This window comes from Pelodiscus sinensis, unplaced genomic scaffold, assembly GCF_049634645.1.
Source record: "Pelodiscus sinensis isolate JC-2024 unplaced genomic scaffold, ASM4963464v1 ctg35, whole genome shotgun sequence".
Classification (NCBI taxonomy): domain Eukaryota; kingdom Metazoa; phylum Chordata; order Testudines; family Trionychidae; genus Pelodiscus; species Pelodiscus sinensis.
In genome coordinates, this window is record NW_027465908.1 from 5,863,365 (window position 1) to 5,888,977 (window position 25,613).

Here is a 25,613-nt window from a genome sequence, read left to right on the forward strand (position 1 = left end):
AGTGTCCCAAGGTGCTGGCTGGGGGCAGGACACCAGCCGTGTGGGGGGAGGGGAGGTTTCCCAGCGGTGACCCCGTCTCCTCTTCCTTTGCAGGCTCCGCACGGCGGGGTCTGGCCTCGGGCCGGCCCTGCGGGGGGACCTGCGGGCAGAGCCCCACACGGGCGCTCAGACAGCGGGGAGGTGAGCATGGGCGAGCAGGGGGAGGCTGTTTTCCTTTAGCACTGGGGGTGGGGGCGGGGAAGGGGAGACTGGGGACCCTTGGGCAGGGCTGTGTTGGGCCCTTCCCCCTCCAGGGTCAGGGCTGGGAGTGGAAGTTGATCTCAGGGCCTGGCTGGTTCTGGGAACAAGAACCTCAAATCCCATCCCCTCCCCCTCACAACTTCCCCCTCCCCCTCTATGGGATCCATCCACATTGCCCTAGTCTGGAGAGACAAGGCCCTTCCCAAGAGCCAGGCCCCATGGATCCGACTCGCTCCCCTGAGCACCAGGGCCCAGCCCCGGGGATGGGGATGGGGGCTCATTGGCACAGCCTGGGCTCGGGTCTATTGACCTGCCCCCCCCCTCCTCCCAGCGTGTCAGCTCCTGCATCGCACCCAGAGTGTCCCAAGGGAGCCAAGGCCCCAGGGAGCATCAGAGCCCGGTTGTAATTGCCCCCCCGCACCCGGCATGGGAGGTGAGTGACCTCTGAGCCTCTCTGGCCCCGGGGTGAGCAGGCGGCTCCCACAGGCTGCAGGGCGGCAGCGGCAGGGCTGTGGGCTGGGAGTGACCCCTGGGGAGGACAGAGTCAGAGCCGGGCCTGAGCCAGATTTGGGTCCAGCTCATCTTCTCCTGGCTCAGGGGAGACCCGGGGACGATAAGGTTCCTTTCTGGCCATGGGCCCCTCCTTGTCCCCTGGTAGGGTTACCAGATGGGTTTGAAAAACCTCCCAGACACACGTGATCTCAGAACGGGAAGGGGGGACTGGCTGGGAGGGGAGTGAGGCTGGGATGGGGCTGGGGGAACGGGGCTGGTGCTGGGAGATCGGGGGTGGGGGAGACCGGCCAGCGGGAAGCAGGGCTGGCTGGGAGGAGGTTGGGAGGAGCAGGGCTGATGGGGGGGGGGAGAACTGGGAGCAGGGAGGGGGGGAAGGGACCAGCCGGCGGGAAGCAGGGGCCTAGCCGGGATGGAGTTGGAGGGAGCGGGTCTGGCCAAGGGGGAAGGGGCTAGTGGGGAGGGGGCTGGCCTGGGCGCATGCAGATCCCGGGGCGCTGCCTGTCCTGCACACGGTCCCGGCGAAAGACGAGAGAGTCCGGCCCCAGGATTCCCTCTCTCCCCGGACCCCCTCCCCCCCGCTGTGTAGCTACGTGCTGCCTGGCTGGTACTGCCCAGTCCAAACCCTGCAAAACCAGCTGGGGGTGCAAGTCCCCATGGAGGGCCCTGCCCACCGCCCTTCGCCCCAGGAGCTGGGGGGCCCATTAGCTCCTCTCCCCAGTGGCTCCAGCAGGGGGACGTGGGGAGGGGGGCTCCTGACCCAGGGGGGTTGGGAGCAGAACGCTGATGGGCCCCGTCTCCTACCTTCCATCCTAGCTCAGCACAGCCCCCCTTAGGGAGCTCGGGGCCCAGCTGGGACGGTCCCTCGGGGGCCCAGCCGAGGACACCGGCCGGCCGGCCAGGGAGGGGGCTGACCCCTCTGCCCACTGCTGCTGCGCCAGAGGTGAGGGACCCCGCTGGGCAATGGGCCGCTAGAGCAGACACCGGCAGATGCCAGGCCGGGGGCCCTGTGGAAATGACCCGCCCAGGCTCCCACCCGCAATGGGAGTAGGGTTACCAGGTGAGAAAAAAATATTGGACACACTTGATCTCAGATGAGGGTGGGGGGCCGGGACAGGAGGGAGGCAGGGCTGGCCGGGGGAGGGAGGGGGTTTGGGGCGGCCAGTGGGAAGCAGGCCTGATGGGGGGGAGAGGGGAACAGGTGAGGGACAGCGGGACTGGACGGGGGGCCAGCCGGAAAACCAGAAAGTCCCGACATTGCTCATGTCCGGTGAGTTCTGACTGTTCTCACTGGGCAGGAGGCCCAAAAACTGGACTGTCTGGTCGAACACTGGACACCTGGGACCCTGAATGGGAGCCCTGGGGCAGCCGGATGCTTTGGGGGAACAGCTGGCATGGGGGGGGGAGGCGGTAGCAGCTCCTGCAGTGATAGGCCAGAGGGGTCTGGCCCTGGGGGCCCTAGAGAGGCGCCGCCCAGGGCCAAGCCCCCACTGCCCCCTGGGTCCCGGGCCCCGCATATGACAGGCCCTTGCTGTCTTGGGACAGGAGGAGCCCGGTCACGGGGATGCACGAGCTCCCCCACCCCCAGCTTGGCTCCAGGGCCGGTGTTGCCTGCAGGGAAGGAGCTGCCAGCGGGAGTAGGAGCATCAGTCGGAGCTTTTCCTGCTCACGCCTGGACTGGAGCCATGGACCCGACCCGGCCCTGGACCGGGCACCAGGGGAGAAGGAGGAGCTGCCCCCCCCCCCCCCCCCCCGCGGGGGAGAGAACCTCCCCTCCCCCATCTCCTGTCCCTGGACAGGGACCTGCACAGCCCAGTGAGTCAGGGCCAGCTTATGGACTGTAGCCATTGGGCTGCACTGCCCTGACTAAAGGGGCAAGGTACCGACACTGGCCATTGGGCCACACTGGTTGGACTAAAGGGGCAAGAAACTGACCTTGGCCATTGGGCCAAACTTCCCTTAGAAAAGGGGCAATTACTGACACTGGCCATTGGGCCACACTGCCCTTAGAAAAGGGGCAATTACTGACACTGGCCATTGGGCCAAACTGCCCTTAGAAAAGGGGCAATTACTGACACTGGCCATTGGGCCACACTGCCCTTAGAAAAGGGGCAATTACTGACACTGGCCATTGGGCCACACTGCCCTTAGAAAAGGGGCAATTACTGACACTGGCCATTGGGCCAAACTGCCCTTAGAAAAGGGGCAATTACTGACACTGGCCATTGGGCCACACTGCCCTTAGAAAAGGGGCAATTACTGACACTGGCCATTGGGCCAAACTGACCTGAGAAAAGGGGCAATTACTGACACTGGCCATTGGGCCACACTGCCCTTAGAAAAGGGGCAATTACTGACACTGGCCATTGGGCCACACTGCCCTTAGAAAAGGGGCAATTACTGACACTGGCCATTGGGCCAAACTGCCCTGAGAAAAGGGGCCAGTACAGACTCTACCCACTAGGCCGCCCTGCCCTAAGGCAAGCTCTGCCAGAGGGAAGGTGGGAGCCTGCAGGCTTTGCTGCGGGAGAAGCTGCCGTCCCCTCGGAACCAGGCGCGGGCTGGACCCAGTGACCCGACGGAGACGATTCCAGCCCAGAGACGGGGAGTGTCATGGTGCAGACTGAAGACTGAACAACCCGCCCAGCAGCCAGGACCAGGCGAGGTCACACACAGGACCAGGGAAGCGGAGGAGGAAACCGGCCGGCCAGGGCAGAGAGGGACCTGCTGAACCTCGGGGACCTGCTGTAGCTGGATCAGACCAAGGGGCCTCCCCGTCGCACCGCTTCCCCCAGAGCCTGAACTCAGGCTGCCGGTGCCCTTCAGCCAGGACGCCGGGTACAGAAGCCCCAGCAACTGCGGCGCCTTGAAGCCCTGCCCTGGGCGTCGGAGGCCTGGCCAGGCCCTTCCCAGGGAGACTCCCATCCAGTGCAGATCCCTACGGCGGGGGTGGGGAACCTCAGGCGTGGGGGCCGGATGCAGCCCCGGCTTGCGGGGATCCGGCTCCTGAAGGTCGGGGCTCCCCCCTGCACTGGGGGCCCACGCTGGGGAGAGGAGGGGGGCTGTTTCTCACTTGTGTGCAGCCCCCCATAGATTTCTCTGTGGGTCAGTGGCCCCGACCCAGCAAAGGTTCCCCACCCCTGCTCTGTGGGGGGTAAAGGGCCCTGGGAACCTGACTAGGGCCCCACCCATTTCACAGATTAGAGTTCCCCACGTGGCGAGGGGCCTGGGGCGTCAGCTGCTCCCTGACCAGGCTGGGATGGGACAGGAGCTGTCCTGCCCCAACACGGGCACTCTTGGAGGGGGCAGATCAGAGCCACCCTGAGGAGCAGGGAGAAGTGAGGGTGGAACGGCTCAAGCTCTGCCCCACAGGCTGCTGGGAAGTGAAATTGGCACTCTTGGGACGCCCCCACCCCCATTGCACACTATCCTAGTTTGGGCCAGGACCCAGCCGGTCAGAGAGCCGGGAAATTTCCCAGGGAAGCCCCCGGGAGTGTGCCAGGGAGCAGCGTGGACACGGTCTGGCTGTGAAATGGGCGAGGTTGCAGGGGGACGCGACGGGGCCCTAGTTCCGGCGTATTCCCTGGAAGTTGTGGGAAAGGGTCTGCCAGAAACTCCTGGCCCTGTTGGTCTCCAGGGTCATTGGGGAATCCCCTAGTGCAGCCTTTCTCCAGCTGGGGCTCCCCACCCAAAAGGGGGTCCCAGGGCCAGGGGAGGGGGCTCGCGAGCAGGGTCACTGGCCGCCTGGGTTTTCCCAGCCATGACCTCGTCTTCAGGCCCCAAATCTTCCTCTGGGCAGATGTTTGGAAATATTAAAAACTGTCGGATTTCTCCCGGCTTTCCCAGCTGAGTGGCTGGAGAGCAGCGGCTACTGTCTGGCCATCCGGCTTGGGGGCAGCCCCATTGACAGCAGCAGCACAGGAGGAAGGGAGGCCAGGTCCGGTGTTGCCACCCTTCCTTCTGCACTGCTGCTGGCGGGGGGGCTGCCTTTCCATCTGGGTGGCTGCAGAGCAGCGGCCCCTGGCAGGTCACCCAGCTCAGAATTCAGCGCCAGCACCAGCTGCAGCGCAGAGGGAAGGGGGCATGATAAGGTCTTGCCTCCTCCCCTTCTGCACTGCTGCAGGGTGTGGGGCTGCCTTCTGACCCGGGTGGCTGGAGAGCAGTGGCTGCTGGCCAGGGGCCCAGCTTAGACGACGGCGCCCTGCCAGCAGCAGCACAGAAGCAGGGTGGCGCCGTGTTGTGTCACTCCTACTTCTGCACCACTGCTGGCGGGGGCCCTGTCCTCCGAGCTGGGCGCCCCAGGAGCAGCCACGACTCTCTGGTCACCCGCTCGGCCGTCAGTGCTGCCCCAAGAGCGGTGCAGCAGGAAGTGCAGGAGGGGCGGGATTGCAGCACTTCCTTCAGCACCGCGGCGGGTGTCAGCCCTGCCTCCCACACCGGGTGACCAGAGAGCGGGTGCCACTGGCCAGGGGCTACCTCAGAGGGCAGCGCCGATACCAGCAGCAGCACAAACTAGGGGTGTCAACGTGTGTAGCTGGCTACACGATTAACCGATACGTCTGGGCTTATTGGTTAATCCTGTCGCCTCCACACGCCCCTCCCCCGGCTGCCTCAGGAACAGAAGCAGCAAGATGGGGGGAAGGTGGGAGCTGGTGTCTGCGGGGATCCAGCTTTTAAGCTGCCTCCCCATGAGCACCAGATCCCATGGAGCTGCCTGGCCCGCACCATGGGCTGCTGCCTCTCATAGAGATGCAGCAACACGGAGGGTGAGGGAGTCAGGCAGGAGCTGGTGCACACGGGAAGCAGCTTTTAAGACAGCTCCCCATGTGTATCAGCTCCTGTGGAACCACGTCTCACCCATCCCCCTCCACTGCTGCCTCCCTTTCAGCGTGGGGGCAGGGCAGACATGAGATGAGATGTTCGGGGAACTATCTTCTAAGCCGGCTCTCCACACAGGCCAGCTCCATGGAGCCCCCTTTCCTCCCTCGCTGTCTCACATAGAGGCGAGGGGGATGGGGGGTTGCTCGAGGGGAGCTGACTTAAAATCTAGTTCTCCGTGAGCACCAGTTCTGCGGAGCTGCCTGCTCCTGCCTCTCACGCTCCAGAGGAGGCTGCTGCAGAGCAGCCTCTGTCCGGGGCTGGCACAAGCTCTCGTCACACAGAGGCTGCTGTGTGGGATGCTGGTGCAGCCTCTGTCTGCTGTGTGGGATGCCGGTGCAGCCCCTCATTGCTGACTCAGGCACCAGGGACTATCGAATAATCGTGGAATTGCTACAGTTTGATGCAGTGACATGATTGTTCAGTGACTCCCTGTCTGACATCCCCAGCAAACAGGGAGGGGGGCCCTGGACGGTGCTCCCCTCGTCCTTCTCTGCCATCGCTGGCAACAGCGCCGCCACTCCCGCCGGGCAGCTGGACAGTCCGTGCTGTCTCCGGTAACAGTGCAGAAGGCAGGTGGGCTGCTGCAGCTTTGCCTCCCTGCCTTCCGCGCCGCTGCTGCTGGGTAAGGATGTTAAATAACGATTCATGGACAAGTTTAGGAGTTGATGGACTGACTCGGCTTTACAAGGGTCCTTCTGCTTTGAAAGGCTCAGGATCCTGGAGGCTCTTGTGCATTTCTGAGTGGAAGCACCTGCATGGAGCCTGGAGTCAGCAGGGGACTCAGACCCCTGGCAACCCCGAGGTCCATGCGGCGCTGCTCCTTTGGAGAACCCCCTTTTCACACCTTTTCCCATGAGCAGGCAGCGCCAGCACCACCAGCAGCGCAGAAGGGAGGGTGGCCTGGTGTGGCGGTGCCTCCCTTCCCTCTGCACTGCTGCGGGTAGAGGCTCTGCCTACTAATGGGGAGGCTGAGGAAGTTATAAGGGGTCAGGTGCCCAACCTGGATGGCAACCCCACCGCCAGCAGCAACGCAGGAGGGAGGGGAGCTGGTCTGGTATCGCCACCCTCCCTGCTGTGCCGCTGCAGGCGGTGGCGCTGCCTTTGGACCTGGGCGGCAGCAGAGCAGCGGCTGCTGTTGTGGGGCCCAGATCGGAGGGGCCCCACTAGCAGCGAGTGAGGGGTGGTCACTGACGGGTCCCCCAGCTCAGAAGTCAACGCCGCCCCAGCAGCAGCGCAGAGGCAGGGTGGCCTGGCATGTTGTTGCCACCGTTCCTTCCGCACTGCTGCTGGCAGGGCTGCCTTCTCCGCTGGGGGACCACAGAGCAGGGGCCACAGGGGAGGTGCCCAGCTCGGAGGGCAGCTCCGCTCCCAGCAGCAGCGCAGAAGGAAGGGGGAGTGGCTGCCATTGCATCCTTCCCTCTTCCCCCTGCTGGGGGCATCGCTCCCTTCCAAGCTGGGTGGCCAGAGCGAGCGGGATCCCAGCTGTGGGGTCAGTGCCAGCAGCAGCAGCAGCGCAGAAGTGGAGGCAGCGATGCCGTTGCCACCCGTCCGTCTGCGCCGCTGCTGGCCAGGTTGGGGGCAGAGAGCAGCTGCCCCTCCAGCCGCCCAGCTGGGGAGGCCAGGAGAGATCAGGGACATTTCTTCTTATTTCCAAACTCCGCCGGGATGGGGACCTGGGGACTGAACACGAGGCCACGGCTGGGAAAGCCCAAACGTCCGGTGCCCCCGTGAGCGACCCTCCTGCCCTCGCCTTGCCGCCCCCTTCTGGGCAGGGACCCCCAGGGGGAGAAACGCTGCACTAGGGGATTCCTCTACGACCCCGAGGGCCCCCACGGCCAGGAGTTCCCGGCAGCCCCTTTCCCACCACTTCCACGGAGGAGGCGGCAGGTTCTCAGGGGAGGATTCCCCAACTCAGAGATCTGCCTGGATGGAGAGTGGAGGAGCAAAGGGAGGGCCTGGCCAGGAACGCCCAGGGCCAGGGCAGGGCTCACACGGCAGCACCCACGGCAGGGAGTGGCCAGAGACTCCTGGCAACAGACGGGTGTGAAAAGAAACCTGCTGCTCTGCCAGGCCCAAAACTCTGTGTCTGCTGGCCACTGGGGCCAGCCCAGATGTATCCAGCCTCCCGCTGACTCTGGAGTCCCTGCTGCCTTCTCCTGCATTGCCGGGAAGAGGAGAAGTGATTCGTGGTGTCCGAGAGATGCTCCTTCAACGCCAAAATCTCCACCCACCTCAGGGGTAGCAACAGCAGGAGCCAAGTAAAAAAATTGTGAGACTGGTTTAAAATAAAGAGATTGAAGAGAAATCAACCAATAATGGATTGTATGAGCTTTGATTTCTGGGCCTTAAGCGCACGCGCGGGTGGGTCTCAGCCATTCCCTGCAAACCGAAGGACTTGAAACACTTTTCCCATGACAGCCGAGGGGGCGGCTACACCCCAGGGCCTGTGGGGCAGAGCGGTGCCAGCAGAGCCCCTCACTGGGATGCAGCCCACAGGCACAGCCCCCTCCCCATGCAAAGCCCTCCCAGACTCCTGGCTGGAGCAGTCATGCCTAGGAGTCAGAGCAGGGGCTGTGGGTCAGAGCTGGGGTCAGGAGTCCCAGAGCAGCCCAGAGGCCGGTCTCATGGGCTCAGACTTGAACGGTCAAAGGAACCATCATGAGCATCTGGTCTGACCCCCTGCACCTTGCAGGCCTCAAAACCTCCCCCACCCCTCCGGCCCCAGCCCCACTTGCCCTCCAGCCCCACTTGCCCTGGCTGTTACTGACGCCCTCACGTCACGGCTCAGCAATGGCAAGGGATGGAGAATCCCCCATTGCACGTCTTGGTCTCTGCAGAGGGAGGCAGCCGCATCCACCCAACCCCTACGGGCTCTGCACATCTGACCCCTTGACAAGCCCTTCCCCCCCCAACACGGGGTCAGTCGGAGCAGGCGTGTTCTGGCCGGAGCCCCCAGCCACACGGCGGGGAAAGAATTGTCTGAGCAGCTCAGCACCGGGGAGCCCACGTTTCCCTATGCGGAGCGCGGGGCAGCCGGTCCAATTCCTCCCACCCATGTCAGTCCAAGGGCCGCCGATGGGAGCTGGCAGCACAAACACTCCCATTCCCGCCCCGTCGCCTGAGCCCCCGTGTCCCTGGGCCCAAGCCCTGGGCCCTGCTGGCCGAGGAGCAGGGACTCCGACCACCACACGCTGAGCCCCCAGGAACAATCCCCGCCCTGGGCCCCTTCCTAGCAGCCCTGGCGTCTCTCCCCTCACACGGCCTGTGGGCACGGCCCGTCCGAGGGCCTCCCTGGCCACGGCTGCTGCTGGAGGCTCCTGCCCCCTCGGCGCCCCTGGGCCCGGAGCTCCCTGCGCATCCTCCTCCTCCTGCAGTCGGCCCGGCCTGAGCGGCTCCAGAGGCTTTTCTACTCCGCACCCTCGGGGGGCAGGCCCAGCAGGACTGGGGGGCTGATTCTCTGGGCAGGGTTGATGCCCCCCAGCCCCCGGTCATCTGAAGCAGGGGGCTGAGCCCGCCAAAGCTCATGATCCTCTTGCATAAATTGCTGGTTTCGTCCCCTTGGAGGCTAGTCTGATTTACCCCAAGAAGAGAGTCACACTTTCAGGCTGGGTCCAACTCATGTTTATTGGTTGCAACCAAGGTACGGCTAAGGAACTCAATGTTCAAAGCAGAGCCGACCCCCAACATCTCATAGGCAGGGGTTTTTATAGGGTTCACATCTTTCCTGGTTTAGGTGCCTTAACATGATAGGTTACTTCATCTTTGACATTTAGCATTCCTATAGGTCAGGTTAATTTTCCAAATGAGGTTAAATACAGTGCCTACTTGCTGACTTTGCAGTTACAGCTGTGTTATATTCATTCACTTTTGCTGAACAATGGGCGAGCCATACTTCCCTTTTCCCTTTCCTGCTTGAGCCGGTCACAAGTTTAAAGGATGTGGAATCTATCCATATCTCTACTTAACAGAAGACTGGTTTCACTTCCCCTCGTCTCCTTATTATAAGTTATTACCTGTGACAGGCCTTGACCTTTGTCATGTCTTACTCCTATACAAATAGCAAATATATCTAAGCATTAGCAATGTATGTATATTGTACGTGCCCCTCATAGGGGAATCAATGGCTCCGGGGGATTTGACTTCCCTTTTACACATCAATTCCCCCCTCAAGAGGCTTTCTCTTTCTTATACCTCATCAGTTTCTTCTTTGGCTAATCTTTGGTAATGTACAAGCATTTCACGGTTGACAGTAGTCAATACAGTGCGACATATAGAGGCAATTATACAAGGTATAAAACAGGGCATTAAGCATAATATAATCAAAACAAAACTAAACAGGAATGTGTACCAACATAGCACAACAAGAGTTTTCCTCTTTTTCTTTGAAACAGTCGTGGTTCAGCATCATGCAGGGGAGAGGTTACTAGCACATCACCCTGTAATATTTCGATTCTTCTGGTGTCCAACAGGTGGGAAAGCAGGACCAGAAGAGAGAGGCTTATCAGCAGTCGGGGTAGGATCATTTTGCAATGGGAAGCATTGGCTAACAGTCAGTTCTTGGCACTTCACAGCGCTGATGGACATAAGAGTCTTTATTCTCTGAGCCAAAAGCCAGCTAGCTCTTTTGGAACCAAGGTTATTTCCTAGGAATAAAGCAAACCATAAAAACAATCCCACGCGGTTGCTTGATACCGGCCTTATCAAAGTGAGGCCTTTTTGGCATGTGGTTGCCAGGGGAACCAGGGTCGCAGTTACTGCTGTAGCATACGCTTCTCAGGCTGACTTAATGATTTGAGTTTGTCAGTCCTTAGCAAGATACCATGGACTGCCTCAGTTTACTCCTATAGTTCTTTTCTCTTGACTTTGGGGTTCTTCTTAATCTACTAGGTTAAATACAACAATTTAAGGGATTTTAATTTACTCTGGAAGTGCTGGTACAGCACTATCATTATTATAAATGTTAAAATCAAAACTCTCTACATAATTTGGCAAACACTATTCAAATCCATCCCCAAGATATTTCGTCGCCTTACTGGCACTGCCCATGATTATAGGTTTGACCTCTACTGCCTGGTTGAGTGCTGCAGAGATAGGTGTTTGGCATGGTCCACGGTGTTTCCCTATCTGTGTGTACCTCAGACGGCTAGCCCCAATATATCTTTGGGCATTGGCCACCAACTTCTTGATCTTTGCCTGCAGGGCCAGTAAACCCTCCTCTTGGTACTTACTTCCGCCATGCCACTCAGCATCTCATGTGTAGTTATCTCCACTACCAAAGTGCGATAGAGCCACATTCTATTGACGGTCAGGCCGCTTGATGAGGGACTGTTATGCACACAGACGGATATACAGAGGGGCAGGATGGAGTGATCTGTCTGGGTAGTCAAACACCAGTAGGTACCGTTCATTTGGACCAGCTCGATGTTCATTTGTTTTTCTATGACAACCACATCAAGCCTAGGCAGATTCGTCATGATGTTAAATGGGCAGGTACATAAAATTTCCTTATCAAAGTGGGTGCAACAATCCCTAGGTATAGGGAGGCTCCCACACCTTCAGAATAAGCAATGCCTTCTATTCTATCTATATGCCCTTGCTTTGGTACAAGCAGGGAGGTTACCATTCTGATCTGATCTGAGTGAGGAATCCTCAGAGGGACCAAAAACAAATGGTTGTACTATGCCCTGTCCAGGTGGGCCTTTGGGTCCTCATGGATTCTCTCTTTCCCTACTCCCATGGGTAGGCACAGGGGAGATTGGGGACTCACCACCATAAGAACTAAGTGGTAGTGGCTAAAGCTTACCTTATTCTTCAACACTGGCCTTCTAATTTCTTTATTTTACTTCTAATCCAATTAGCTTCTGGTCCAAACATCAGGTTAGGTCTACAGAGCTGGACAGATCCTTCAAACTATTTAGGATCAATTGATTAGCTTGGCTGGTGTGTAGGCCTTTACGGGCACTGGATATTACTGCATTTACAAGTCTGGATTCTCATACAATTTCTGGGCTATGACATAAGTGTTGCTGATAGGGTTACCAGGCTCAAACCAATCTGCGATGGTATCTGCTAAGCCTTGTCATTGCCTAATCAGGCATTTGCCAATTTGATTAACCAGTCTAGCACACAGCTGGTCTGTACCAGTGTGGAACATCATCAAGGTAAGGATCAGTGACAGTTGTCCTTGTTCTGGAACAGGGGCCTGTTCAGGGCATGGTGCACAACTGGGAGGCTCCATTTTGTCCTTAAAGTCCTGGTTGATGATATCCAAATGAGGGCAAGTTAGCAATGGCCATTAAAGCAAAACTAGTCTGGTGGGAAGGAGCTAGTCCTGTCTCCCATCCTTCTGTTCACGTGATGTACTCCTTGCTTCCTTCCAGTTCTTTTTGTTCACCTGTGGAGACATTGTTAACATTCTCCTAGCCTAAACAATTTTCTATTCACAACAATTGCAATACGTATTACAATTAAGACACACAAGACAAACTTGGACAGAACACAAACTCATTATGTCATGACACAGAACCATGGCATTTTGTTGTTGTTTTTCTTCAACTGGCACCAGCGCTTTCTGATGATCTGAAAGACAAGAAAACATTTCTCCCCCCCCCATCGGGGTGGCCTATTATAACTTAAAATACTGCCTAAGATCTGTTAGGGGACCGGGTTACAGCTAGTTCCTTACCATTTTCATGTGCAAGTGAGCTGCAATTTTCTGAGAACAAGAGCGCTTCATCGGTACTCGTGACCTTCCACTCCCTTGAATTACCTTAGAGTTGCTAGCCCTCCCCAACAGTGGCATGGTTCTGTTTCCCTCTCGTATTGCAGACCGGGCTCTTTTTTTTTCCTCTTATGATCTGTCTTGATCCTGCTAAATTACTTTTCTTAATTACACAGATTTGTCTAGCATTAATTTGGTAAGGAGAGTGGGCTTTCTAATTAGCCCCCACACTTCCTAATTCTTTTCAGTATATGATTTTCATAACATCCAGGCTGCAGCAGTTGAGTTATGCTGCTGGCTCTGGGGTGAATCACTTGCTCATGTTCTGTAAGGAGATTTATGTTGCAGAATGTGTCTCCTTGTTAAGGCAGATTTAGTTTTTAGTGATTACATCTTCACATTCAATTTCTACTGGTTGACATCTGGGTGGCTTTTAAGTTACCTTCCCCCACGCCCTCAAGCCAATTATAACAACGTGTGAGGGAAAGGTTTTAACTGCTTGTTATGTTTTTTCCTCTGGATGGCCCCCACTCATATGTTGTGAAACATCTTTGGGTTGCCTGCGTTTCTAGCCGTAGAGGCTGTCATTATCTATTTGCTAAGAAGGGCTTGAGAATTTCCTGAAGTTGCTTGGATTCGATCCTTGCTCAAAGCCCGCATTCCCTTTTCAATCTCATAGCTTAGGAAGGTGCATATTTGGGCCTTCTCTTGTGAAACTTTATATCCCTTCTTCCTTAGGGCATTTAACAGGGGCTCCGTTGCCCTTTTTCCCTTTTGCATATCAGGACTGGTAATCAACAAATCATCAATATACTGGAGGAGAGCTACCTCAGGGTGCTGCCCCCTCCAGTCTTCTAAGTCTTTTTGCAATGTCGTCCCAAAAATATGGGGGGATGACACAAAACCCTGGGGCAACACAGTCCACAACAGCTGGGTTTTGTGATGGGTGTCCGGGTCTTCCCATTCAAAAGCAAATAATTTCCAACTATCTTTGTGTAAAGGTATAGAAAAGAAAGCATCTTTCAAGTCTAATACCATAAACACTGTTGTGTCTGCTGGAATTTGTGTTAAGATAGTGTGTGGGTTGGGGACCATAGGCTGGTCTACAAGAACTTTCTTATTTATTGCCCGTAAGTCTTGCACGAGTCTATGAGACGCTATCCGGTTTTGGCATCCCTAAAATAGGGGTGTTGAAGGGAGAGGAACTTTCTACTACCTAGCCATATCTTTTGAATTGTTCGATTAATGGCTTTAAGCCTATCCAGGTGGCTCTTTTTTCTCTCTCAGGGGATATGGCTTTACACCCACAGAGCCTTCTCCTTCAATGAGAGGAATTCTTACTGGAGTCACAAACTTTGCTCGGGCAGGGGTCTCATCTGCCCATACACATGGATTGACTCCTTCTAAGACCTCAGTCCCTTTTGTCTCTAACAGCATCTCAGCTGCACAGAGAGCCATCTGGTAATTTGAGCCCTGTTTCACTGGCAGCTGCACTACATTCTGATCACTACGGAAGAAAATTTTAGCTTGCAGCTTAATTAGCATATCTCGCCCTAGCAGGGCAACTGGGCATGCAGATGAAACAACAAAGGCATGCTCTAGCATAATTTTTTTCTAATCTTCGTGAGGAGGGGTCTACATACGGGTAGCCTGCTTCTCTTTCCCTCAATTCCTTCTATCGTCACATGCTTTCCACTTTCTTTAGCTGAAGGGGGTTTTATGGGGATCATAGAGAACGTGGCTCCAATATCCACCAGAGCCTCATAGTCCCTGCCACCCACCCTTATTTTTACCATGGGATCCTTTCGAGCTTTAGCTCGTAGGGTGGTGGCCTTAGATTCCCATCCCCTTCAACTAGATTCTTCTCCGGAGGATTCTGCCCGCATCTGGCGGTTCTCCGGTTGTCTTTTCTTCCCCTTTGCCTTCAATTTTTGGGCAGTCTCTCTTCCAATGTCCTTTTTCCCCATCAGTGCACACATTCATCAACTGCTACCCGTCCCTTTCCTTTCTGAGGGGGCCCCTTATGGTCCGGCCTCTGATTGCTGGAGAGTGCTGCAGCCAGCACTGCCATCTGCTTCTGCGCTCTCTTATCTTCCCTCCTCTATTACTTCTCTAAGGGGGTACTGATGGTATGATGATCCCGGATCTGATGGGCCTTTTCGCAAGAAGTACCTTTTTTTTTTTTTTGCCCGAATGGAGTAGTCCACCTTGTTGGCTCAGCCCCCCTCACTTCAGCCTCTGCAGGGGGGGCTGAAGTGAATCTAGGACCAGCAGGAGTCTGATGGGGGGGGGGGTAACTTTTCAGATGTAAGTTCACTTATGATTTCAGAGTTACTGTTTCCTCCTGAAGTGGCAGGAGAGGAACAATTCTCATTCTCTCTAATAGGGCTAGACCCTCCTGAAGAAGAAGGGGGTTTCCTCTTTCTTTCCATAGGGCTCAAATTCCTCATCACTAGAGGGAGCCAGTATTCCAGGGCTTTTACCTCTCAAGGTCTTTGCTTTTGCAGCCATGACCTTACACACACCCATACTACATTTTAATATCCATTTTGTCCGATCCTGGACGTGGAATAACCAACAATCAATATATGGGAAGTGATCCCACTGTCCGTCCCGCGTCACAACGCTATGTGTTAGGGATACCAGGTTTACATCAAAGGAGCCCGTATCTGGCCATCCGACACCAAAAGTAGGCCACTCAAGTTGACAAAATTTAATTAACTCATCTTTTGCCATTTTTACTCTATAGTCACTTTTAAAATTACTAAAATTCTGTAACATGCATCCCAATGGGGTTGCGGAGTTTTCTATCCGGGAACTTCCCGAACCCATGTCTATATATTTATTATACACACACACATGCAGGCAACAAGCTTTCACCACGGCTCCGTGTGTCGATGGAATGACACCACACCAGCTTTTAGCGTCCGAACCCAGAGGGTCCAGCGCTTGGCTGTCTCACTAGAGACACCGGTGTGCCCTTGTGGAACCGTGACACTTAAGACAGGTCTATTAGACAGCAACAAATATAGACAAACAGAGGGCTTAGAGACTCGCTGGGTCACGAGGTTCGGCTGACCCCCCTTGCAATCAAGAAATCCTGGTCATCGGGTTTCCCCTTGCAGGATTCTTGGGGCGGCTGGAGTCAGCTTAAGTCTCAGACCTGGTCAGCGACAGTCATGCTTACACACAAACCTGTGGTTTCACAATTTAGGTTTCCAACAAATCATTAAAACAAAGAACAAGAGTACTCCTACTAAAAACAAAAGCAATCCACTGGAGTTTTCCTAACTCCTCATAACTTCCCCACGCAACCCACGGGTTCATGGTGTTCCTTCTGGGGCTTACAGAGGCTTTTACCATTCGGGTGCGACCCGCCTACCCTATACGTGTTTTCCTACCGGATACACCGTGTTTATTCGAAGTTCCTACTGTCCTCGAAGGACAGTTCTCGAATTACCAACACTACCCAAAACACAGGGAATTATCGGTATACTCACTCTGTCTCTGCCCCGGCGCCTTCTCTTCGGACCTCACAGCCTAGTTGACTCATTCAATAGAGACTCCTTTAACTTTCCGGATGTCCTGACTCACGCTTTCGGTGCCGTGACGGACTCAAACAGTCCGGTGCGCACTTCACAGTCACCTACGGCGAATCTTGTTGTCCGACTCCGGAGTAGTCCAAGGGAGGTCCCATCTGGGTCGCCAATTTGTTGCATAAATTGCTGGTTTCGTCCCCTTGGAGGCTAGTCTGATTTACCCCAAGAAGAGAGTCACACTTTCAGGCTGGGTCCAACTCAAGTTTATTGGTTGCAACCAAGGTACGGCTAAGGAACTCAATGTTCAAAGCAGAGCCGACCCCCAACATCTCATAGGCAGGGGTTTTTATAGGGTTCACATCTTTCCTGGTTTAGGTGCCTTAACATGATAGGTTACTTCATCTTTGACATTTAGCATTCCTATAGGTCAGGTTAATTTTCCAAATGAGGTTAAATACAGTGCCTACTTGCTGACTTTGCAGTTACAGCTGTGTTACATTCATTCACTTTTGCTGAACAATGGGCGAGCCATACTTCCCTTTTCCCTTTCCTGCTTGAGCCGGTCACAAGTTTAAAGGATGTGGAATCTATCCATATCTCTACTTAACAGAAGACTGGTTTCACTTCCCCTCGTCTCCTTATTATAAGTTATTACCTGTGACAGGCCTTGACCTTTGTCATGTCTTACTCCTATACAAATAGCAAATATATCTAAGCATTAGCAATGTATGTATATTGTACGTGCCCCTCATAGGGGAATCAATGGCTCCGGGGGATTTGACTTCCCTTTTACACATCAATCCCACCTGCATGTTTTATTGGTCTGTAAAGTGCTCCCAGGCCATTTGTTGTGTGACCAGAGCGAGGGCTGAGGAGGAAGGTCCGGCCTGGGGCTCACAGCCGGTTGTGCTGGGGGTGGGTGAGGCAGAGGATGCAGGCCAGGCAGAGGCCTAAGAGGGTCTCTCCATGGCCAGAGGGGATCCCAAGGAGCGACTGTCTCGAGTTGCAGCTGGGGAGCTCTGGGGTGGGTATTAGGGGAAACGATTTCACTGAGGCTGGTGAAACGCTGGAGCGGGAGGCCTGGGGAAGGGGGGAATCTCTGTCCTGAGAGGATTTTAAGGCCAGACCTGACACAGGCCTGGCTGGGGTGAGTGAGTTGGGCTGGGCCCTGCTCTGAGCAGGAACAGGACGAGCTGACTCCTCAGGGCCCTTCCAGCCCAGTGATTCTAGGACTCTGCACAGGGGCAGAGAGGTGGGTCCCAGGAGAGGTTCCCAGCAGCACCAGGCCTAGAGGCTAGAAGAGGGATGTGAGGGGTGCACTGGGCACTGGAACTAGGACGTGGTTTCTCCTGGGTGTGTGTGTTGCTTTTGCTCACACTCAGCTGAACGGCAACATTTCCTCCATCATCATCATCAGACTAGTGAACACAACAGCCCCGACCTGCTCCCGGGGGGATGCTCAAAGGAAGCACCATTAACCACGTCGGCTGGTCCAGCTGCCCCCGAAACACAGGCCAGGGGTGAAGATTTTCTACCCGTTAACTCTGCATCCTGTGTCACCAGTGCACACACAGCCCAGCACTGCCTGTGCCCCCCGTCCAAACCCCACCCCCGTCTCCCGCAGCCTAGAAACTTCCCCACCCAGACACCCCCATGAGACCAGCTAGTCTCCTATTATCAGTCATCAGCCTCCCCATGTACCTGAAAAACTGCCAGTCTGTGCCCCACACACAGAGCCCCCTCTGCCAGCCACTGCCCCACATCCCTGACTAACTGCCAGTCTGTGCCCCACACACACAGCCCCCTCTGCCAGCCACTGCCCCACATCCCTGACTAACTGCCAGTCTGTGCCTTAGAGAGCCCATCGTTCCAGCACCTATCCCATGTTGCTGACTGCCAGTCTGTGCCCCACACACAGAGCCCCCCTCCCCCCACACCAGACCCGGTGGTACAGGGTGTACGAGGCTCATGGGCAATTTGCCCTCCCCCCTGACTTCTCTCCATGGCTGCTGAGGGACTCCCCCTGCACCCTCCCACATTGGGCCCAGCTCCCAGGGCCAGGCTGTGATGGGCGACGGGATCACCGCTCCCTGCTGTATCCTGTCCAGCCACAGGCCGAGGGGGAGCCACACCCGGCTGGAGTCCTCCCGCCCTGAACCAGAGCTGAGCCAGGGGTCAGATGCTCCCTGCAGCCCCCAGCGCCCAGGAGAATGTGGGTGGTAAGTGGGGTCGGGGGCCATGGTCGTGTGGAGCTAGAGAATTCTCGGTTCCTCGGCCCCCAGCGAAATCTCCCCCGACATTCCCAAGAGGAGCGGGCAGGGAGAAATTTATAAATCTCAACTACCCACCCGGAGAAATAAAAAAGCAAATTGAAAGAGCCAGACGAATACCTAGAAACCATCAACTTCAGACAGACCCAAAAAAACCAGCAATAGAACACCACTTGTCATCACCTACAACCCCCAACTTAAACCTGTCCAACACATTATCTATAAACTACAGCCTATCCTGGAAAGGATACTAAGCTCCGAGAGGCTCTGGGAGACAGACCCATAGTCTCCTATAGACAACCACCTAACGTCAAGATGATTCTTACCAACCACCACAGGACATACCACACTAATACCAGCCCTGGTACCTTCCCTTGCAACAAACCCCATTGCCAGCTTTGTCACTCTGCTGATACCATTATTGGACCTAACCAAGCGAGTTATAAGATCAAGAACACATATTCCTGCGCATCCAGAAATATAATCTATGCTATCATGTGCCGAAAGTGTCCGTCTGCTATGTACATTGGACAAACGTCTCAGACACTTCGCCAAAGGATCAATGCCCACAAAACAGACATTAGACAGGATCGCAAAGAAAAAACAGTTTCTTGCCATTTCAACCAGAAAGGACACTGTCTCAACGACTTGCTCACATGCATCCTGCTTCAAAGGCCTTTTAAGAATACACTTGAAAGAGAATCCTCTGAACTGTCATTCATGCTCAAATTCAACACTTTACACTTAAGTTTGAATAAAGACTCTAATTACCATACCTATTACAAAGATAGCTTCCCCAGTTATCACCTCTAATATCATTAGCTCACAGACATTTACCTCCCCCCCCCACCCATGCCCTTTCTGTTCTGAAATGTGATTTGTCCTTTTCATACGTGTTCATTTTTTTAATTGTATCCTTTGGTATATATGGTTGTGACTATTTTCTTCCACTATTTGATCTGAGGAAGTGGGTCTGGCCCACGAAAGCTCATCACCTAATAAACCATCTTGTTAGTCTTTAAAGTGCTACATAGTCCTGTTTTTTGTTTCAAATAAACCTTCAGTTCGACTTGCAATTGAAAGTCATGTCCGGCTGTGGATGGGGGTGCAGGCCGGTGACTCCCCCACACCCTGTGACAGAAGTAAAGAGCCAGGATGTGCGAAATGGGGCCTCCTGTCTCGTCCCCAGTCCCCTTTGAGTTTGTGTGGTGGCGAGTGGGGCCTGGCTGCAGGGTTTGTGCTGGTGCTTGAGGCTTAAACCTGAGCTGTCTGCTCAGCGGCAGCCCCCGCAGGCCCTTCCATAGCTCGGCCGGCAGAGCGAGGGCTGTAGCGGGCGCTGAGCTAGTGACCCTCGGGGGCTGGCTGGACTCTGGCTCCAAGGGGAGCGTCTCTTCCCTCCCCTGGCTGGGCAGAGCGAGAGAAGAGAGGACGGGCTCGGGGGCTCCCAGCCCGAACCCAGCTGCAGCCAATACACCTGGACCTGTGGGTGCCTGGACATGCCCCTTCCCTCACCCCTGGTCCCAATCCTGCTGTATCTGGGATCTTCCATGGCCCAGTCACCCCTTCCTAGCCCGAACCCCCAGGCCCCGACCTGCCCAGGCAGACCCCCCTATCTGGTGTGAACCCAGCCATGGTCGGTCTTCTCACACCTGTGGTGTCTCCCCTGCCCTGCCCCAACCCAGTCTGGGACCAGCCCTGCCGTAGCTGGGGAGGGAGGCCTGTCCTGGGGCCCAGCAGCAGGGGAACCCCCAGACACTGACCCAGCCCTCATGGCTGCCGACTATCCCTGGGAGCAGGGCCCCAAGGGGACACCGGCCATCGTGCCCGGGGCCGTGCACCCGTCAGACAGTGGCCGGCTGGGGCAGGGCTCTGGAGGCTGCTGGTCCCCAAACACGGGAAAGGCTCCCCTGCCAGTGCTGGGCCTGGGTGGCCCATTGCCCCCGTTCCGGTCCCCTCCCCCACAGGAGCCCGAATCTCCCCCCCTCCTCCATTGCCCCCTCAGAGGCAGGTTTGTAGCCAGGTTGCTCCCGAGGGAGGTGCAGGAGAAGAGACCAAGCCGAGGGGCTGCCGGGGCCTTTTCCATTCTGTGGCAGAGGCTGGTACTTCCTGTGTCCCAAACCAGCATCACCGCACAGGCCCCTTGGCTCGCTGGCCCAGTGGTGCCGTCCCTGGTCTGTCCCTGGGGCAGTGGCACAGCCCATGTCCCTGGCTGGAGCCCCGAGCGGGGAGGCCGGGCTGATGCCGCTCTGTGTGGGGTGTGACCCCACTGCACAGCACCAGGGCGACATTCAGAGACGCCCGCAGCCCCACAGCTCCCCGTGCAAAGGGGGCACAAACCTACAGACACGGCACTTGCAAACCAGCCCGTGTGCAGACACCTCGCACGGCCGCTCGGGTCTGGAAGGGGGGGTGGAAGCCAAAAGTGACCAGGCCCAGCCTGTCCGACCCTCCCCCGGTTCCAGTGCCACTGGCCTCCCCGTGTCCCCTCTGCGAGCAGCCTGGGATGTACCCAGCCCGGCGGCTCCGCCCTGCAGCACGAGGCCCCTTCCCCCGGGGCGGGCAAAGCCCCCTCACTCCAGTCCATGCTGCGGGGGGGTTGGGGCCATCTCACCTCCAGCAGCCCCTGTGACACTGCTCTGTCCCCATGAGCAGGGCTGCCGAGAGGGGCTTTACTTGGGGGCTGGGCTGTTTCCCACCCGCTCTCCAGGGTCTCCCTCCTCTCCGGCTCTGTAGAAACAGCTGCAGCCCCTCCCTCTGCAGCCTGGCCCAGAGGCAGAAACCAGACCTGCAGCCTTTGCCAGGAGAGCAGCTGCAGAGAGGAAGGTTTCGGGGGTTCGGGGGCCTGCGGACAGAGGAATGTGAACACTTGGGGTGGGGGTGGGGGTGGGGGGGTCATTTACATGGGTTTGGTACCTGGGCGAGCCATGGGAGTGACTGAGCTGTACCTGAGAGACTGGACTCAACTCCGGGCTGGAGGACACCCCCCTCCCCCCGAATCCTTTGGCTCACCGGGTTCCTGTTCCCATGGCCCTGTGCTGGGATGGAGCAGTCAGAAGGAGAAGGCAAGGGGCTGCTTTACTCCACCCCTACCTGTCCTCTGCCTCTCCCTCCCGCCCACAGCCCCTAGCGGAGTGACTCACCCGCGCCCTTCCCAACGGCCAATGGGAGAGCCGTGCCGGCTACGCACTGCCCAGGCTGTTCCTGCATTGGCACCTCAGGTAGGGTACGTCTACACTACAGCGCTAGTTCGAACTAACTTAGTTCGAATTAGTTAATTCGAACTAAGCTAGTTCGAACTAGCGCATCTAGAACTAAAAACTAGTTCGAACTAGCGTTTTGCTAGTTCGAACTAGCGCGTCCACACTGATTGGACGCAGGGGGGCATTTAAGGGCAGCTGAAACCGGTTCTGGCAGGGCATCAGGTCAGCAGTTGCTTTGTGTGGCTGCTGTCTGAGGCTATCTGAGGCTCGTGCTTAAAGGGACCCCCCTGGACAGCCGGTTCTCAGCTTTCCCTGCTTGCTTGCCAACCTCGCCGAGGGACAGCAAAGCATCGGTCTCTGTGCCCGTCTGTGTCGGTGCTTCCCTTCGGGGGGGACCGCCGCAGGTGGCAACATGGAGCCACGGCTCGCCCTGCACCTTCTGGTGCACGTTCTGGACTTGCTGCTGCAAGCCTGCCACCAATGGCTCGAGGCTGCCTGGCACCACCTGGGGAACGTCAGCCCCCTGCCTCTCCACCTGGCCGTCCTGGGGGCCGTGGAGGAGCCGCGGCGGTGCCCCGGCACCGGCGTGCCCCGCCGCATCTGGCGTCTGGACACCAGCAGCGACTGGTGGGACCGCATCGTCCTGGAGCACTGGGACGACCGACAGTGGACCCAGAACTTTAGGATGAGGAGGGACACCTTCCTGGAGCTCTGCGAGTGGCTCGCCCCTGCCCTGCAAAGAAGGGACACTCGCATGAGGCCCGCCATCCCCCTCCAGAAGCGGGTGGCCATCGCCCTCTGGAAGCTCTCCACGCCGGACAGCTACCGATCCGTCGGGAACCAGTTCGGCGTGGGGAGATCCACTGTCGGAGCAGTGCTCATGCAGGTACGGCGCTCGTCGGCCACCGAGCCGGGGGGGAGGGGGGCTGCGAGGAGGGGATGGGCCACCCCAGGGACAAAGGGGGGGGCGGGAGGAGGCGAAGGCGCCCCGCACCGGAGAGGTCGGGCTGTCCCGGCCGTACTACACGCCGCCAGGGGGGTTGCTTCCGGGAGTGGGGCGCGGGGCACTGCCAGGGCACGCACGCTCCCAGCCACCCGGGCGCCCCACTGATTGACGCTTTGCTGTGTCTCTCTCCGCAGGTGGTCAAGGCCATCAACCGGGTGCTGCTCCGCAGGGTGGTCCGCCTCGCCGACCCGGACGCCGTCATCCGGGGATTCGGCGCCCTCGGCTTCCCCAACTGCGGGGGGGCCATCGACGGGACGCACATCCCCATCCGTGCCCCGGAACACCAGGCGTCCCGGTACGTCAACAGAAAGGGGTACTTCTCCGTCATCCTGCAGGCCGTGTGTGACCACCGGGGACAGTTCACGGACATCAATGTGGGCTGGTCCGGCAAAGCACACGACGCACGGGTGTACCGGAACTCCTCCGTGTGCCAGCGGCTGCAGGACGGGACCTTCTTCCCCGACCGCCACATCAGGGTCGGGGACGTGGACATGCCCGTCTGCCTGGTGGGGGATGCCGCCTACCCACTGCAGCCGTGGCTCATGAAGCCCTACACGGGGCACCTCAATCCCTCCCGCCAGGCCTTCAATAACAGGCTGAGCAGGGCCCGCATCGTGGTGGAGGGGGCCTTCGGGCGACTGAAAGCCCGCTTTCGATGCCTCCTCACCCGTCTGGACCTGGCCGAGCACAACATCCCTCCCGTGGTGGCGGCATGTTGTGTGCTCCACAATTTGTGTGAGCGGAAGGGGGAGGCTTTCTTGCCAGCCTGGATGGCTGAGGCTGACCGCATGGCTGGACACTACGGTCAGCCCCGCACCGCCGCCGTCCGGGAAGCCCAGCGGGGGGCCATCCGGATCCGGGAAGCCCTGCGGGAGAGCTTCCAGGTGGAGGAGGAGGAGGACTGACCTCTCCCTGCATGCCCCACCGGGGCCTTCTTCCACCCTACCCCCCCCTTCCCCTTTCCCCTCCCTATCTACTGTACAATAAAGACACCTGGTTTTCAAACAAAAACGTCTGTTTATTTCAGAGAACTGGGGTGGGGGAGGGAGGAATGAAGGTGGGAGAAGGGAGGGGGAAACCTGGGACAAGGGAGCTGGAAGGGGAGGGGAGGGAAGGGAGGAAGGGAAAGGAAAGCTCAGGGGTGGGAGTCCGGCTGCCTCTCCCGTCTCGCCACACTGCGGGTCCGGGGGCGTCGGTGGGGAATGGTTGTGGAGGGGGGGGCAGAGAGGACAGGGGGTGTGGAGGAAGCAGGAGCGGAAGCAGGAGGAGCAGGGGGAGCAGGGGGAGCAAGAGGGGGAGAAAGAGGGGGAGCAGGGGGAGCAAGAGGGGGAGCAAGAGGGGGAGCAGGGGGAGGAGGAAATGGAAAGCGGTCCAGCAGGCTCTGGAGGTGGCCTCGCAGGGCACGGCCCTGCTCCTCCAGGGCCTCCAGACTCCTCTGGCGCAGCCTGAGGTCCTCCTGGACCCAGTGGTCCTGGAGACGGAGCTGTCGGTCCAGGAACCGGAGATGCCGCCTCTGGTAGTCCTCCTGGTTCCTGGCTGTCCTGCTTGCCCGGGCGCGGGCGGCTGCTGCAGGCGGTGTGGTGCGCCCTGCAGGCCCCGGTGCTGCAGCTGTGGTGCAAGAAGACCAGCGGTCAATTACCCCAGGGGCCCAGGTGTGTGAAACCCAGCTCCCCTCTGCAAGGCCAGGGCCCCTGCAGGATCCCCAGCTGCTGCTCCGTGGTGGGCAAGGCCCAGGCGCACGGTCCCGGGGCTCCCTCTCGCCTCAGCCCCCCGTACACATAAGGGGAACACGAGGGTACTCACAGGTGGACGCCTCCCCGGCCTCTGATGATGCAGGCGAGCGGCTCTGTGGGGTGCCTCGGGGGTCCCGGGTCCTGGGAAGGCTGGCGGCAGGCTCCTGGCTCTCAGAGCCCTCCTCCTCCTCCTCCGTCTCCAGGAGCGGTCCCTCTGCCCCGGGGTCAATCACGTCCCGGGGGGCAGGGACGGCATGAGGCCCCAGGATGCGGTCCAGGGCATGGAAGTGGGGGCAGGCCTCCGGGTCAGCCCCTGGCAGGCAGGCCCGGGAGTAGGACTGCCGCAAGTCCTTAATTTTGCAGCGCACCTGCTCCCGGCTGCGCTGGTGGCCCCTGGCGGCCAGACTGGCAGCCATGCGTCCATAGACGGCCGCGTTCCGGTGGCTAGTGCGGAGATCGTGGACATTGGAGGCTTCCCCCCAAACCTCGATGAGGTCCACGATCTCCGCACTTGACCAGGCGGGCGCCCGCCTTTTGCGCCCCCGGGCAGGCTCCCGGGAGCCGCCAGGCTGGTCGTGGGGAGCAGTGGAGGGCTGGGAACCCTCGGATGGCTGGCTCATTGTGTGGCAGGTGCAGGCTGTGCAGGCACGGGTGCTTGCAGCCTTGCAACTGGCACAAAGTGAGTAGCCAGCCCGTGGCCCTTTAAGGGCTCCGGGGCCGGGAGGGGGGCAATAGAGTTTCCCTGGTGTTGGCCAGAGTGGCCACCAGGGAAACCTGGGAAGCCTTAGCCTCCCACTAGTTCGAACTAAAGGGCTACACAGCCCTTAGTTCGAACTAGCTAGTTCGAACTAGGCGTTAGTCCTCGTAAAATGAGGTTTACCTAGTTCGAACTAAGCGCTCCGTTAGTTCGAATTAAGTTCGAACTAACGGAGCGCTAGTGTAGCGCCTAGGAAAGTTAGTTCGAACTAACGTCCGTTAGTTCGAACTAACTTTGTAGTGTAGACATACCCTTCCAGAAGGTGGAGGCCTGCCAAGGACGTGAGAACGCCCTGCCAGTAATGGCTTGTGTTAACCCCCCAGAGTCATTCAAACTAATTACTCCCCAGGGCTTCCCGGGGCTCTATGTCCAGGTAGCATGGCCTCAGTAATGGAGCCTGCCTCAGACTATTTTTGAGGCTTCCCCGCAGAGGGCATCCCCACTATACATCTCCCCAGTATATGTTGGTTCCACACTAACGTCATTAGGAACTGCTGCGTTATACATCTTCCTACATGTCAGAGACAAAATGATTCCATGCCACAAATGGAGAGTTAAGTAGCAGGGACGACAGAGAAAGATGCTTCCCCTACTGCTGGATTTCCAGAAGTTTGTAACTTACTTCACAAAATAGAAATCCACTGTACATTTTAGAGAGTTTGCATGTCTGCCTGTCTGCCTGTCTGTGAGTCTATTTGTTCAAGAACTCCTCCTAACATTATTTGCTTTTTTCACTGCCGCTACACACAGAGCGTT

The 25,613-nt window shown here is 57.6% G+C and overlaps 1 protein-coding gene and 1 long non-coding RNA gene across 2 annotated transcripts; one reads left to right on the forward strand and one right to left on the reverse strand.

Moving 5' to 3' along the window:
• The first annotated feature begins 569 nt into the window (after positions 1–569).
• LOC142824447 (uncharacterized) lies at positions 570–2,479 on the forward strand. Its single transcript, XR_012899323.1, has 3 exons — positions 570–673; positions 1,567–1,810; positions 2,296–2,479. It is a non-coding gene; the product is annotated as an uncharacterized LOC142824447 (long non-coding RNA).
• Positions 2,480–23,449: 20,970 nt separating this feature from the next.
• On the reverse strand, positions 23,450–25,049 carry LOC142824477 (uncharacterized). The gene is made up of 2 exons (XM_075916493.1): positions 24,171–25,049; positions 23,450–23,975 (listed from the first exon to the last, which is right to left on the reverse strand). The coding sequence occupies exons 1-2, from the start codon at positions 24,718–24,720 to the stop codon at positions 23,503–23,505; spliced, it is 1,023 nt and encodes a 340-aa protein (XP_075772608.1). The 5' UTR covers positions 24,721–25,049; the 3' UTR covers positions 23,450–23,502.
• Between the last annotated feature and the right edge of the window lie 564 nt (positions 25,050–25,613).

Coding starts and splice junctions, on each gene's coding strand:
- LOC142824477 (XM_075916493.1), bottom strand. CDS start 24,720: ATGAGCCAGCCATCCGAGGGTTCCCAGCCCTCCACTGCTCCCCACGAC. Junction 23,976..24,170: donor GGCCGGGGAGGCGTCCACCT/GTGAGTACCCTC, acceptor CTTGCACCACAG/CTGCAGCACCGGGGCCTGCA.